This window comes from Pieris napi, chromosome 9, assembly GCF_905475465.1.
Source record: "Pieris napi chromosome 9, ilPieNapi1.2, whole genome shotgun sequence".
NCBI classification, from domain to species: Eukaryota; Metazoa; Arthropoda; class Insecta; order Lepidoptera; family Pieridae; genus Pieris; species Pieris napi.
In genome coordinates this window covers 10,172,029-10,188,946 of record NC_062242.1, presented here as the reverse complement: position 1 = coordinate 10,188,946, position 16,918 = coordinate 10,172,029, and the positions used below count along the sequence as shown (strand labels likewise).

At 33.1% G+C, this 16,918-nt stretch overlaps 1 protein-coding gene across 1 annotated transcript in view; it reads right to left on the bottom strand.

Moving 5' to 3' along the window:
- LOC125052333 (irregular chiasm C-roughest protein-like) overlaps nt 1–16,918 on the bottom strand; it is an 81,942-nt gene that overhangs the window by 30,819 nt on the left and 34,205 nt on the right. The window contains exons 5-7 of the mRNA XM_047653111.1: nt 6,752–6,903; nt 6,251–6,342; nt 5,534–5,642 (exon numbers count right to left, since the gene is read on the bottom strand). Coding sequence (XP_047509067.1) covers nt 5,534–5,642; nt 6,251–6,342; nt 6,752–6,903 — 353 coding nt within the window. The remainder of the gene's footprint in view (nt 1–5,533; nt 5,643–6,250; nt 6,343–6,751; nt 6,904–16,918) is intronic.

The window sequence follows — 16,918 nt, the reverse complement described above, 5'->3', positions numbered from 1 at the left end:
CTTATACCCAAAAACTTTGTTAAAATATAAGTATATACAGAGAATATATATCATTTTTTTGTCCACAAATTAGGAGCGGAAATAACATAGGGGTATTTGTAGCTTCTATTCATATTTCTATTATAATTTGCGTCTTGCACAAGATTACATACAGTCATGTTTGTATATATTTCATTGTTCGTGACATAAACCTGTCGTTCGTTTTACAGCCGAAATGACTTCTTGTAAAAAGCAATCAACACAAAACCGACAAACCTTTTTCATTAATCATCAAGGATGGTATTACGCGGTTTGTACACGAAAAGTCGAATTAGTGAACCCTAGTTTAGTGGCCAATAAAACTCTTACGACAATGTAGTTTGTACAAATGAGAATGTTTTTATTGAGAACTAGAATTACTATAGGTATATTTGTAAAAGTATATTGGGCCTGGTAAAAGCGTTATTCAAAATTCTAAATAATGTATCTAATGCAAGTTTTGTAACTCCTTATTCTTAAAAAAATTGTTATATTGCATGGTTTAGTAGCAGCTATCTCTTTTTATTTCAACATAAATACAATTTGATAGAAAGAGGGCAATCATATTTTTATCGTTACTTGAATTGCAGAACTAAAACACTAAAGTTAGAGATGTTAAGTTTGTTTCGTTTTTAAATTCTATTTATATATTTACACTTCGTTATATTTATAGAAAAACCAAATACATAATACACTAAAATTCAAAGGGATGCAACGGGCGGTCTTATCGCTAACAAGCGATCTCTTCCAGGCAGCCCTAGTAAGGAAAAAATCTAAAAAAAGAAATATGATGTGTTAAGTGCAAGAAGCGCATAACCAAATCTTATAAAAACAAACCTTAATCTAAAATAATACAAAAAATAATAATAAAATAAACTAAAAATTAAAAAGCTAATCACACAGATTCATGAGTTGCGATGCAATTCGAAAGAATAAGAAATATTATTAGTCAGGTGTATGTTAGTTATATGTATATTTAAATTGCGATGTATATATTAAAATTCTACGATTTTGGTAATCACACAACGATGCATTTTAGATGTAAATCTATAATAACTTAACTTACTTACTTATACTTTATTTAGATTTTTTTGATTATTGACTTCACCATTCATAGCAAAGCCATTCAAATATTTTACTTCAAGATAGATCCTCATCAAAAGTATGGTACAAAATTCGCGGCATGACATTTTTGCATTTATACAGTTGCATATTTTAAAAAAAACCATGCTTTTATAAAGAATTCTTATATAAAGAGACATCGGCCAGTTCCAATACCATTAAACGTAGTAAAGACTAAATAGGTTTTTATCATAAAGAATAGATGAATACTTGGTGATTTTATGACCTCTACGCAACATAAAGTCTGATAGTAAAACCCCAAGGGAAGTTCACAAGTAAAGTTCTGTATAGCATGGGATAAAGGATCGTTTTCTTTAATTTTGTTGCACGATGTGCTTTTAATATCTTAACCAGCGAGTATTGGAGTAGTTCAATTCCCGGATAAATCAAAATAAATATTTTGCTTCTGAAAGATATATAAAATGTATATAATATTACGTAGTCTATTCAGGCTGAAAAGTTCGTAGATGGCGCAATTTTTTTTTCTTTTTGCCTTGAAGAGAACGGTCGAAAGTGATAAATAATAAGTGATAAAGTGATTCTTTTTATTTAATTATACTAGTATTAAATTAAATTCGCCCTAACCTTATATACGTATCGAAAAATTGTATATATATATATATATATATTGCTACCGCTATAATTATTGTATCGCTCTCGGAGTTCAAATCAAATTCGAAAATCTATCAAAAAAGATTTTTTTGATAGAATTTGATTGAACATGAAACAAATGTAAAAAGATATTTCAGTAAAAGAAATGAAAATTATCCATTATAAGTAGGTATGTACTTGTGAGTGAAGCCAGAGCAAGTCGGTATAAAACAAAAATAGATTTTTACTTAGACTTGTTACTTGATTCTTTATCAGATTTTTATGCTCTTCAAAGACAGCATAAGCATTCCTAAAAGAGCAACCTCATTCAAATAAAAACGTCGTAAATTCCGTCCAATTCAAAGACAATCAATAAATAGAGAGCCGATTTTGCACACATAAATTAAGCTTAACCAATAAACGAATAAAAGAAACGTAATAAAGAAACAGACGGTAAAAAATCCCGACCACAATTTTTTTCCCTCGGAAAATTCCCGTAACCGTCCAACGTTCGCTGACCTGGCTGCTTACAGTAATTATAGGGGCGGCTTGGGACTTTTGCTGATGGGGGAGGTCAGGCTAATCTGGTCCCTTGTCTGCTAAAGTGAAAATAAGAGCGTTGTAGTGTTCTAATTTCGTGACGATACGCCAGAAGGCTCGGACAGAACATACTTTGTGACAGATTATTACGCCTTAATGAAACGTGTTGGAATAACATAAGATCGCGCCTTTTGTATGAAATAACAGGTATGTGATATGTTGTGGTCGCAGATTAGGTTACCGATGCGTCAATAATCTGTGGTTTCAGATTGACAATTTAAATTGTCTGTGGTGTCAATTAGGTAAATTAAGGCTGTAATGTGTTGACCTACGAACTACTATTGTTGCGTGATTTTGATATGGAGTTTGAATTTGATGAAAAAATAAAGCATAAACGACTGATTGTAGTTTTTTTAAATAATAAATGCGTCTGCCAACTAGGAAAGCCTACGAGGCTATCAGTTTTTTTACATAACAGGGGGCAATCAGCCGGAAGCTCAGCTGATGTTAATTGATACCACCGCCCATGGACACTCAATGTCAGAGGGATCGCGAGTACATTGCCGGCCTTTTAAGAGCGTTAATGTATTAAAAATTAAGTATAATATCAATAACTGTATTAGACTATTATAATTAAATTAGCATATAAAAATACAAATTTAAAAACTTTCTGTTAGCTAAACTTTCTATCTAATTCTGTAGTAAGTAGTATTTAAATCGTAAATGAGGTAAAGGCAAGCAAGAGATCAGCTTCGTGTGTTAAATATATTGACCCGGTAATGTAATTAGTATAAGTAAACAAAAGACAAAAAAACCAGTAGCGCTACAGCCCTTTGTATTTGCCTCATATTTCTGTGTATGTTTTGTGATTTGCTATCCTAATATGTAAGTAATCAGTCTTCTGTGTATACGCCATCGACTATTAGGGTCTACTACTACTAAGACTTTGTGCTTTCCACAAGATGATTTCCTTCACCGTAGGAGCAACCGTTAATAGCGTACAGAGAAAAGTTGGTGCGCGTAGTTAAATTGAACGACCTCAGGATAATAGACTCGCTCAATGTGTAAAAGCCAAATTATATGGCTTCGAAACACGGATCTTATAAAATGAATTAAATTCAAAGAATTCGTTTTTGCGAAGAAACCGCGACAATGGCTCTCTTAATCGATTTGGTTCGATATCGAAACGATTAATTACAATGCAGTATTCAAATCGACAGAGATTAACTGTAAAATTTCCCCTTCGACTTTACCACCAAACTCAATCAAAGTAATAAATCTTTAAGAACTTTACTTACAACTTTTCCTCCCAATCCATTAGGTATAGCGATGTTTTTACGAGCGAATGGATTTTATAATCGAGTTACCGATTCGATTGTTGAATCGAATAATCGTTCGATTGTCATTTTTATTGCGTTTTCGTACCTATAACTTACGAAGCCAGTGTTCAAGGGATATTATGCTATTATATTACCAACATGTTTTACAATATTTTTTTTCTGCGCAAAACGGTTATTTAATGTCGACAAATTTTATATTTTTGTCGTTTTTGTTTACGCCTAGTGGCTTTGGCGACTCTCGTTCTTGAGGTCGTAGGTTCGATCCCCGGCTATGCTATGCTCCATTGAACTTTCTGTATATGTACGCATTCAATACTTGCACGTTCGGTTTTGCAAAACATCGCGAGGGAACCGGCAGACCTTAGACACAAAAAGTCTTAAGCGTGTGTCATATTATTACTACATGCAAATTATAAAAAAATATTTTTTTTTTAATATTAATTAAAATACTCTGGACTGAAATTTGCTAGGTAACCCATATGGATTATATTTATTGACATAATTAATTAAATATAAAATATGTTTCATAAAATAAGCATCTCGGTGAAGGTCGTTGTATATCGGGATCTTAGATCATTATAATACAAAAAATAAATTATCGGAAACTTTGACAAGACAAAGCCAAGGCTTTGTGACATCAAGTCTCACGTGTTTGTTAGTTTCAAAAGTTTAATTCTGTAATAGAAATTATAATGGTTGGAACAATAAATATTATTCGAACCGCTTATCCTAAAAAGCGTGTTTCGATGTTCGCTAAAAATGGCATAATTTGGCGCGGCGATTAAGCAGACGTTTAAGATTTTATGCGAAAAGTTTGCTGAGCGGACCATCTTGTTTGCATAATTTAAGTGTTATGCTTAACGTAGTCAGCGCCGAAGATATACAGAATATTTTGTATTTTAAAACTTTATCTAAGATTCAAGAAAGTTATAATTTATAAAATGCAATTTATTTAAGTGAATGAAAATATTTGTGCAATAATAATCTGTCGAACTTCTACTTTCGTTTATTTCATCACATGTTTTTGAAAGCAAATACATAATTCTGTGTCTGACAAACGTCATAATTTCTTTGGTTCAAGAAGGTTTCTTCACGATCTACCTTCACCATATGAGTGTTTATTGCATACATAAAAAGAAAATCCATTGACGCACTTCAGGGTTGACAGTCGTTCGCTTTTTAAAATCTTCAAATATTGCTGTGTGACACATTAATAATTCAAAAATTGCTTTTTTGTTCAGCGTTTTATGACGTCATTAAAGTCAGAAATAATATTGTCTGAGATATGACGACAGACTAGACTGACGGTTTTCTCATAATGCGTAAAAATTATTACAAACATTTTTGATATAACTTTTGCATACACAGTACATTAAACTCTCGTTTTAAGTTATCAGAATTCCTAAAACCGAGTAATTTTCATCACATAGAATGTAGCCGAAAATTATAAAATCGTAAGCAAGTTAGTAATGTAAAAAATGCGAATAGCTGGTCACCCAACAAATGCGAGCGGAAATTTTTAGTTGAGTATCTGTGGTATTTCAGTGGTCTCTGTAAAATAAACATTTCCAAAAAGACAAACGTCATAATTTCTTTGGTTCAAGAAGATTTCTTCACGATCTACCTTCACCATATGAGTGTTTATTGCATACATAAAAAGAAAATCCATTGACGCACTTCAGGGTTGACAGTCGTTCGCTTTTTAAAATCTTCAAATATTGCTGTATGTGACACATATTGACTTATTGTCTATTCAAAGACTACAACAAAAATAACACTTTAAGTAAGTAGTCTGTGCATCTGTCATCTTGTTTGTATTATCTGTAAAGTATTTCTTACTATACCTTTAAATGTATTTAATCTAGCCGATAACGATTAGCCATCCTGACTTATAAATGAAAAAAATATAATTTTAGATTTACCTTTATCTTAATTGTAGTCGCCTTATAAGCTCGATCTGCTGTATTCTGTGCTTGACATATAAATGTCTGATTATGATGTTGCCTCCGCGGACGCAAACGCAGTATTGATCTGTAAAATTAATTATATAATAACACATATATATAACTACTAAAAAAATATTAAACTTCCTAATAAACAATAATTATGAACTATTTATACAAAAAACAAATGCACAATATGAAATTATAGGTTAAAATTTTAGATGAAATCCCTTTCATAGGTATAAACCTCCTCCAAGGTATGCGATTTTTCCAACCATTTTGCATCCAGTATGGGCCAGCAGTTTAATATAAATATGGTTATGTAAATATAATAGTTATACAGGAAAGAATTGGTCCTTTTATTCGCAGTACGAGATTCAAAATATGTATAATATCTATTATGGCCCTCATTATTTGGGTGGCTTTCCTTATGAAATTTAAATCAGTCTCAAAAGACTGGTTAAGGATCGATTTGGTCGCCAAACTCCAAAGAAGTAGATTGTTTCTTTCCATTTTTTGTCATAATTTCTTTCTTAGCAGGGCTAAGGGTGAAATCTTCAACCGTGCGAACTCTGTCTGTAAACCACCGGAGTTTACTATCTATGTCTAATTAACATTTTCTTTTACAAAGAATAAAAACATCGTGAGAAGTATAACTTAGCCGAAATCGCTATATAACATATTTTACTATTTTACCTTGCTGTATACCGTCTGCCGTCAGACATTTCTTCCACAGCGTACGTCACTCCCTGGCTAAGCACGCCGCCCTCGTTATCGACCCATGTTATCTGAAAGTTAATAAGGAATTATTTATAAAACAGATAACGATTTAGTTAATATACAATTGTTTATGGGTGGGTACATTTTTGATCTACTCACGTTTTCTGACAGCAGCTAAAGCGGCAATTTGGTCTGAACTGACGGGTCTGAGACTGAGACTCTTATGGACTACGCTTTTCCGCGACAAATATAATAAGGGTTTCGTTTAAATTAATTTTACGGGAATAAAACGCTATTTTTGTCTAAAACATCGTATTAACAAATTGAATATCATGTTCCTTGCATACAAGTTAACTATTTTGGAATTTCATTACTTTTCAAACACACATTACTTTATATATAATAAATTGTTAGGCAATTTCTAGTTCTAGTTCCTTATATTCTTTATCAGATTTTAAAAAGAATTTGGGAGGTTACCTCAGCAGCAGGTTTGCCCCCAACAGAGACACACTCTAAGTCGACATCGCGCTCTTCCACAGCATTCAGTACTGGTCCCTTCAGGATCTTCGGAGGTTCGGGTGGTACCAGCACCGTTAGGCGAGCGTATCTAGACCGGATTGCCGCTTCACCTGTTGAAAAAGACCGGGACACAATTAAGTTTCTGTACCTTATGGCTGTTACTGTAATGGAGTGTATTACTTCTATAATGAAACAAAATCTATGGGTTTAGAGCTAGTTAGAAAACGACATTTCATCGTTAACCATAATTTAATTTTTTGGTCGGCGTTTTATGACGTCATTTTTTTTTATGGCTCTGGCACGGTTTGTGCATTAGCCAGCGTCAAATATAAGATTTTTATAATTCGTACTTTTTGCCTTAGAAATTCGACCATGTCCTCCATGTACGGTTTAGGCACTCGCCCGGTACCGCACAACCCTCCTAAAGGCCGAGAACAAATTTAAATTAAATTAAAACTTGCCCTCGAACCGGGAATCGAACCCGGTACCCCTCACCTAGCTGCCACTTAATAAGACCGCTAGGCTATGAGGCCCCTATGACGTCATTAAAGTCAGAAATAATACTGTCTTAAACTACGTGTTTGACGTTTCCCTAGCGATATAACCACAGCCTACATTGACTAGACGGTTTTCTTATAATGCGTAAAAAAATATTACAAACATTTTTGATATAACTTTTGCATACACAGTTAAATTAAACTCTTCTTTTAAGATATCAGAATTCCTAAAACGGAGTGATTTTCATCACATAGAATGTAGCCGAAAATTATAAAATCGCAAACAAGTTAACAATGTAAATAATGCGAATAGCTGGTCACCCAACATGCGAGCGGGAATTTTTAGTTGAGTATCTGTGGTATTTCACTGGTCTATGTAAAATAAACATTTCCTAAAAGTTTCAAATCGAGTTTTGTAAAATAAAAGTTTTTGTGCCAATTCTTTACACCAGTGCTTAATGAACTCGTAATATTTAATCACAATTTTAATTTACATTATTCACGTGTGTCACCGGATATCTGGTTTCAATATCCATAATACCAAAGACACACAAATTGTCTTGATTAATACGAACTGTGAATTATTGTTATATGAGGAGATACATGGGATAGAGGCCACACCGCCAGCCCGAGCTGAGCAGTAAAGGCCCTTCAGGCCAACAACGACATTCCATTAAAAAATAGGCTAAAAATAGTGTTTTCTCTATCGGGTTCTATCTAGAGGTAATTTAAAACGCATTAACGCAATGGGACGTACTTTAGCCGAGCATCTTCTTTTCAACTGAACGTCGCGAGGGTTTTGGCTGACCACATATTCTACTTGGATAGCCTGGCCTACAGCCTGCTTAGGGATGAAGTTAGGTTCCCTTTGAAGATCCTACTCTATACACTTGCGACGAAACTGGTGATTGTTTCCCTCGTATTTCTACTTAATCTACGACTCATAGCAATTACGTCACGTTTCCGATATTGATACCGTGTTCATAGCATAGAATTCAATATAAATAGTTGCCAATCTGTACAAAATCAAAATGGCGCAAATGCGTTCCAAATTCAACATAATTAAAAAGTTGAAAAAAAAGAAAAGTTTTTATGTAACAGTATTTTATGGCCAGACTAGTTATATATATAAAATAAATGACTATTCTTTTCCTATTTTCAAATTACTTCCTAATAATTTTGTAAGAACCTTTCTGTAGGTAAAGATCTTCAGGTATGTAGGTCTTGGATGAGTTATATCCAGCTTGCGCCAGCCGTTTTAGTAAAGTCATCCGCCCATCTCGTGAGCGGTCTTCCTCTGTTTCGTTTCCCAATAGGAAATATAGCGGGTCACCCTTATGTTACATCGATCGTAAAAACAGTCATATATTATCATATGAATTAAATAACAACTGGACGTTAAAACACTTTTAACATACTTCGCAATTAATGGTACATTACATATAGATGGTCTATGCAACGGTATATTTAAAAAAATACTCCTATATAAAGCACAAACAATAAGTCGAACTTCTATTTCCCAAGACCTCCACTATGTACTAATTGATCATTCACCACTAAATTACGATAATATAAGTACCTTTATATATATCGTAGATAAAATGGTAGGCTGAATAATAAGAAATAGGGATGTTTGTAATCGGCCAGACAGTGATGACTGACTGAGCCAGACTACATCCATGTCAAATAAATTAAATAGGCTGCTATAACTATAATATAATAACAAGATACAACATAACAACTAAACGATCACCGTCCACAATCTTATTTATATATTTTATTCGTAAAAGGCCGGCAACGCACTCGCGCCCTCTGGCATTGAGAGTGTCCATGGGCGGCGGTATCACTTACCATCAGGTGACCCTCTTGCCGGTTAAAGGACTGGCTTATCAACACACCATACGCAGAGTTGGAGATGCTTCTGAGACGAACATGTTCCACATTACACTCACTCACAGGTGTTGTAAACAGTAACAAAAAATTGTAATTGAAAAAAAAAATATTGTTATGGAATTTCCTTTTAAGTTTGTTTTGGATGAAATGGAACGCAGGTATTACTTAAAAGAGTTACTAATAATCATAATCGTTTATTTGCAAAGAAAGTGGTACATTCAGATATAATTATTGTAAAAATCCGCACAATCACAATAAAAATAGGCATGCAAATATCATATTAATTATTATAATAAGAAGGATATTTCAGTTATATATATTTGTCGTCAAGACTTGTGGTCTAAATACTCTCCCATGCCATAAAGACACCCTGCCTTTACAAATTACCAACAAATCTTACACATTATAATGAATTGTTTATAATTAATAAACACAGTTTCATTTTACTATTTTATATTTTTAATACACTAAAAACGATTTGATCTGTGTTAATTAGTAATTATTTAATAACTAAAACAATACACAAGGTAATACAATATATCCGCTGAGCAAAACAGTCTTTAATTTTCATCGGGCGTTGACTTAGGCTAACTATAAACAAGGAGACAAACTAATTAAGCTTTATATAAGGTTTCTCACAACCTTAGACGCACCTTAAATGGATTAAGAATGCTCCGTTTTAACTTATGGAACGACAGCATTCTTTCTATCTTGTACCATTTTAATTGTTAATTTTAGTCTTCTTCATTATAATGCTTAGTGAAATTTTTACTAAGACAAGTTCAAGGATAATTTTTTTTGTCTCTTTAATGAGAATCCCTTATGAGATCGAACAGCTTTTTACAGCTGATTTCAAATATCTATATAATCGTTTTATACATAAGGCACAAATAATAAACAAAGACAGGCAATAACAAACGTTAAACGCGGGTTTGATTCCTCCGAAAAAAATCTAGTTTAGCTATAGATCAAACGTTAAGGCCCTATCCCAGCACGAATTGCTGTGGCAGTGTCTTGGGGTGGACTGCGGTGCGCCGGCCCGTAATAACAATTAGTTATGTAAAACATTACATTAATGTAATTTTATCATTTTTTTTTTCTCAAATGGATTACTTGACAGTTGACTTGCGATAAAATATATCGTGTAAATTTCAAAATCAAGTTCTATATATATTTTCGTCATAAAATGTATTCAAAGTGTCAAAAATTGCCTATGTTTGGATTGTTTTTTTATCGAGCGAAGTTATTTAAATCGTGTATGGATCTTTCAAAATGGATACAAAAACTAGTCAACTCCACCATACATTTTTCCCATTCGCTCTACTTTAAGAAACGATGACGAAATATGGAAAGAAACAATGTACTTCTTTGGAGTTTGGCGACCAGATAGGTCCTTAACAGTGAAACAAACATGCCTTATTGTGTTCTACTATCGAAGATCGCTCCTTTCGGTCGATAGCTCATGTCTGAGCGAGGAAACATCTGCATTGGACTATCTGTTTCCACAAGTTTCTGTCCAGCACCTCTCTTAAAACAGTGTACAATTTTTCGCACAACCATTTACTTGATAGGTCTGTATGTCAAAGGACCACGTGATCTTTTGCCTTCTGTAACCACGATCAGTTTCTTAAAGTTCTCTACTTCTGCGCATTGTATGGCTGAAATATGATGATTCGTCATCGGCATATGGTAGACAGTCGATAGGTAGATTTCCTATATAGAGTTAAATCATAATCTATGTAATGGTGCCTTTTGCAGTCTCTATTCTATATACTTCATACAGTAAGACAGGGGCAGACAGGGAATACTAGAGCCCGTATCAATCATATTTTGGTTTTGATACCAATTGCTCTTTTCTTTCAGATTATGCTTAAAGCTGTCATGAATTATTTAGCCAATTTGACTCAGATACAGCGCTGACGTCGTTAGACATTTTTTTTAATTGATAAAAGCTTGCTAACGCTCGGCACACTGATACATTGATAAAAGAACCACAATATACATTTTATAATGTGACAAGCACATAAAGGCAAATATGATATACACGAAGAGATAATACATAATAATTACATAATATTCAACAAAACAATTAAAAATAGAAAAACAATTGACACACAAAAACTTTCTGGTCCGATCTACTATCATCATCTTTGCTTGGTATTAAAGAAGATACGTGAACCTTATATAATTAAAATGATAAGGATGATTTCCCGTATAAAATATAGCAGTTAGTATTAGTTCATGCCGGCTGGGAAGCAGGTGTATTAAACTTTTTCGTTTATCTTCTGTCTATTGACTGCTTTTGTTTATTTTACTCTAAAAAGCTTTCAAATTAGTTCCACATTCGAGAAAATACTCGTTACAATTATAGTGTACTAGCTGACCCAGCAAACGTTTTGCCATGTATTTTATTTCTAGGAAACACTTTTTTAATTTAATAAAAATAACTATCCACAATAATAAAAATAGGGGTTGATCGTAGAGAGGGGAAAATTGGAAAAATAAACTAAAATATATATAACATATTAAAAACAACAAAAAAATCTAAAAAATAAAAAAATTTTTGGGGTTGACACCCCTCATCACTTAGGGGGTTGAAATATAGATAGTAGCTCAGACTTACTAAATATGTATAAAAAATTTCATAAGAATCGGTCAAGCCATTTCGGAGGAATATGGGAACGAACATTGTGACACGAGAATTTTATACTATATAATGTAACGACTCGCTTCGTTGACGGTCTGCCGGAAAAAGAACCACCGTTTTAGTATCAAGCCTTCAACCAATCATTGAACGATTACATTATTAAGGCTATACAAAATTATTAAGTATACATAAGTTTTAGTCTATAAATTTGCGTTAAGTAATACGTAGGGAGGGAGCGAGAATAGAGAGTGGTGAGACAAACAGTGACAGAGAACGAACAACTTCCAACTTGCCACTGCGCTGTGTAAATTCAGTATTGCGGGATGGGTTAAGACATAAGCGTATATAGAATATATATTAATCGAATTTTGGAATTTGGGTTAAATCTTTTTTTATATCATAGGAGGCCAACGGTCAGGGACTCACCTGATGTTAAATGATACCGCCCATGGACACTCACATTGCCAGAAGGCTCGCAAGTGCGTTGCCGGCCATTCGCTCTTTTCATGAAGGACCATTAGTCGAATTGGTTCTTCAGTGGAAATACTGTATATACACTATAACAATACAATATACACCTTGTCTTTTTCATTCATTCATTGCCACGCTTGCACACGTGACAGGTGAATAATAAATACAAACCCGTTTTTTGAGGCAACAATCAAAGAAAAGGAAAAATATATAACGATAATTTATTGTACTTATGAACGTAAATAAAGTTAAAACTTCTCTTTATTTTAGGATCAAGACCGAATGGAAGTACTTTGTAAATCTTTTACTAAATGACATCAATTTATAATTAGAGCGTACTCTATATTTATATATTACGCTATTTGTCTATAATATAAAAATTTAATAATACATATTGGAAATGATCATATCCCAGTCGTCTATCGCATATAAGTTAGACCATACACTAGACAAAGCCACAGCAGTGAACAATTTGCAAGTTTGTTTGCGTTGACCATTCGGAAGCGCTTCGTTTCTTTACAAGTTACAACGATTTTTTATGAATGTGTAACTAATGGTTTCACAATAGACTAGGGGACTGTTGAAAAGGCTTTCAAATGAAACTAGAGTTCCAAAGTCATTGGGAAGCTTTTGAAAAATCTAAAACCTTATAAATTGTTTTCTGTTAGTGTCTATACTGTTAAGGTTACACTTTGCACCTGCTGTTTAAGATCAGTGTCTTCTTAGACTTTCTCTTGTCTTATTACTCTTACACTTTAATAACAGACCGCGCATATCCTTCGCTAAACACTGGCATCCATTTGGACCCTGAATTTTCAATGTTCCAGCCATGTTGGAGCCAAGAGAAATCGCAAGAGACGATGGCAAGCAGCCGGATGGATTGTCGTTGATCCCTTGGAAAATGGGACGGGCTTAGGTATGGGATGCTACTTGTGTGGACACATTTGCCCCCACTTGCCAAAAAAAGCAAAAAGCTTTCCACCAACTTCGAACGTGTTCCCTTTGGAGTAGACTCGTAGGCCGTAGGGTTCAAGTGCACATGCCCTAATTAAAGATATATGGTAGATAGTACCGGTGACCCCAGAGCTGGTGCTTTCCTCGCTCAACGAATAAGTATCGCAATACAGCGAGGAAACACTGCCAGCGTTAAGGGCTATAGGGACCAATTTTTTAAACTTGTTTTAATTTTCTTTTTATTAATTTTTAATTACCTATCTTTATTATCACTATGTAGGTTAAGTAAATTGTAAATACCTACTGTATATTTGATTACTCTTATACAAAACTCCTTTGCTCTATAAATACTTAATCCTTGACAAATGCAAATAAAAATGTAACAATATTTTTCAACTTATTGAGCTTGACGCTACGTTTATAATTATGTCCGCAAACCTTGGTAAAATGTTTTGTAGCTAAAATTAAAACCTCTTTATACCAATACCTTTAACGTTATATTTGTATTTAATATTCCCTGTACATTTGAAATAAAGCATAAGCTAATGTATGGGCTCCAATCGTAAAAATGGAGCACAAATATTTGTTGTAATATTGGTAGGTAGTAAAATCACATTCATATTGAGTACTAGTGGACCCGGCAGACGTTGTCCTGTCTTAACTATGAATATTGATTTCAAATTGGTATAATTAATTAGAAAATATTTCAGAAACAAGTGTTTATTATTCTGATGCTTTATGTTATACAACATTCTTTGTTTGTTTTTCTGGCTCGCATATTATTATATTATCAATATAATAACTCCGATCGAAGCATTTATTTTAAACGATATTCATTTTTCTTACATCCTCTTTGACGATATTTGCAGCACGCATTCTGTCAATGGTATGTCAAACGCCATAAGGTTACATCAAAAAGTTCGAATTGTATGGTGGTTAAGTATTCTTAAATTTTCTAATTTTCCGCGCATTTTTTTTCTTTTTTTCGTTTATAAGAACCTTCTCCTGACAATTACAAACACAACAAAAAAAAATCAGACAAATCGGTCCAGCCGTTTTCATGTTATGTCGTGACAACGGAAAACGGGTTTCATTTTTATATATATAGATTACTGTAACACAAATACGAATCTGTTCACAAAACGCTGACTAATATTCTGAAGCCTTATATTCCGAAACCCCGCGAACAAAATGTGACTTAGGGGAATCATTATATCACGAGCTAGTTACCTCTTCAGTGTCTTGAATTATTCAACGAATTCTCTACTTGGGGGACATGTGTCATATACAAATAAAATCATGAATAAGTAATATCAACTAAAAACATAAATGTTTATATTATTTTTATAAAACCCCCGTTCTTGGTTACTATCTATTTTGTCGACAACGGAGTTAGGGATCGCTTCCCGGCTAAAACTATAATTATTTAAATTAACAGCTAGTATGAGAGGCGTGTAAAATGGAAAGATAAGGTATTTACAGCGATTTGAGAGTACATAGTACAAAAATAGAAGACTTCATTAAAATGACACCTCATAGAAATATATCATAAGTTGCTTGCATTTTATTTCTAAAAAAGAAAAACACAAAATATAAAAAACGAGATTTGAAGTGAGTTAATAAACAAAAATTAAAATGAAATCTGGATATTTCATTTTCTTTTCTCAATTATCTAGACGTTTACTATCTAACTATAATAACGTGTTTTCCACACAGCAAAATTAGGAGCATGAAATATCAAGACACAGAAACTCTAATACTATAAGGTCTTCCACATATAGCACTTTAGTAATTTCGTAAAAAAGGAGCAATTATGAAACCCAATAAGGGCTAAACTTGGACCCTTATAACCATTCAAATGAATCACTTTATCTAGAAGTTAGAAAATTAGTAATTGCTGTAACTTGTAGGGCTTTTGAAATTAAGATAAGGGCATTTGAAAAGACAACTAACTCAATAAACAACTTTAAGTCGACGGCGCAAAGTTAAATTTACTTCGGCAAGTGAAGTCTAACTTCGTTAGAAACTTCGAAACGACAAAAGGACGTTAATATTTTTTTGATTAAATTGTATTCTTGTTAGGATAATATGGGTAAGGGGTTGTTTGGATACAAGAATAATATTAAGGGACAGAACTATACTATTTAAAAAGCTAAACATTTTCCATTACTCCTGCCTTGTATTTGGTCTAGCATGTCGGTCGGTCCGAGCTTGACCATGTTTCTTATTGTTGCTTTTACCACAAAGATATATTAGAATTAGCGGCTTCGGGGGAAATTAATGCTGTCCTCAATTTAGGAAACTAGCCAATTGGTAAACAAAACATTTGTTAACAATGTTTTTTAAGAAGAGGCAAAAAATACGTAGAATATATTAAATTAATTGTATTGATATGGTCATACCTATAGGCCAATCAGGAATATCTGACATTACATAATAATTAATTTCCAACCCTTGGTCCGTGGGCTCCTAGCGCTATAAGGCTCTTTAAGGAAATACCAATCAGGTTACTCGACATCACAGGAGACCGAAGAGCTGGCAGATACCTCTGACACAGAATTAGTTGAACTATTCAAAGGGGGAATGCTGTCAGTATCTTCGGAACCTTGCCTAAAGAGTAACCTCATAATATATTTTAGTTATTATAGTTTAAGGTAAGTTATTGTTTCTTAAGTATATTTATATTATATTACTATTAACCTCATAAACAACAATATTAAAGAAGCTTGCTATTAACACTAACTGAAAGTAAGACAAGAACTACCACAAATTTACATCATGATCTAGTTGCCATAAGAAAAAATCTAAAATGGCAAGGAAAGAAATATATGAAAAGTGTTATAATATTTTTGAAGTTATACTTCTTTAGGCGCGTTATGAAAATTTGATGAGAGTGAAATTTTACGATGCGCGCGCACCTATGACACAAAATTCGGAGTGTGATTATAGCGTGCGCAATCTACAAAAGAAATAGAATATAAGCTAACTTCACGCATATTCTATTTCTTAGCTTAGCAGCTTAACAAGAATTTTGAATATCCATGACAATTGACATCTGACATTGACATTTACCTTTTAAACAAATATAGGAGTTTGAATTATTGTTTAAAATAAAAGATTATCTATGTATCTAGTTATTTTCATTATACAAGTGCGAATTTTATATGTGCGTCTGAATTATAATCAGAAGTGATTTAAATTTAATATCTAAATCAAAACTAATTAATATGATAAAATATTTGTGAAAAAACTGTGCCAACCTTCCTGAGTGCTTCAATACAATTGAGGTTAACTATCCGTAGGTATTATCGAGTATTATTGTTGATTAAAACTGAAACATGAACCATTATTCATTGCTTATGTTTATTGCGTTTGTTACAGCAACGTTTTAGAAATATTCTATATATCAATAATTGAGAACAAAGATTTAAGCACGAATACTAATAAGGAGAAAATGAAGGCTTGGAGCGATATAACAGAGAAGTAAACATTTTAATAAGTACCTGCATCTCAAAAAAATGACCACATTATTTAATCAAAACATGTAATTTTTCAGATTTAATCTAGCAAATATAAGGACAAGAGACAAAAAACAATTGATGAATCAGTGGAAGTGCACTAAATTGAATACAAAAAAAGAGTTGTCATCTTATCGCCGTGAAA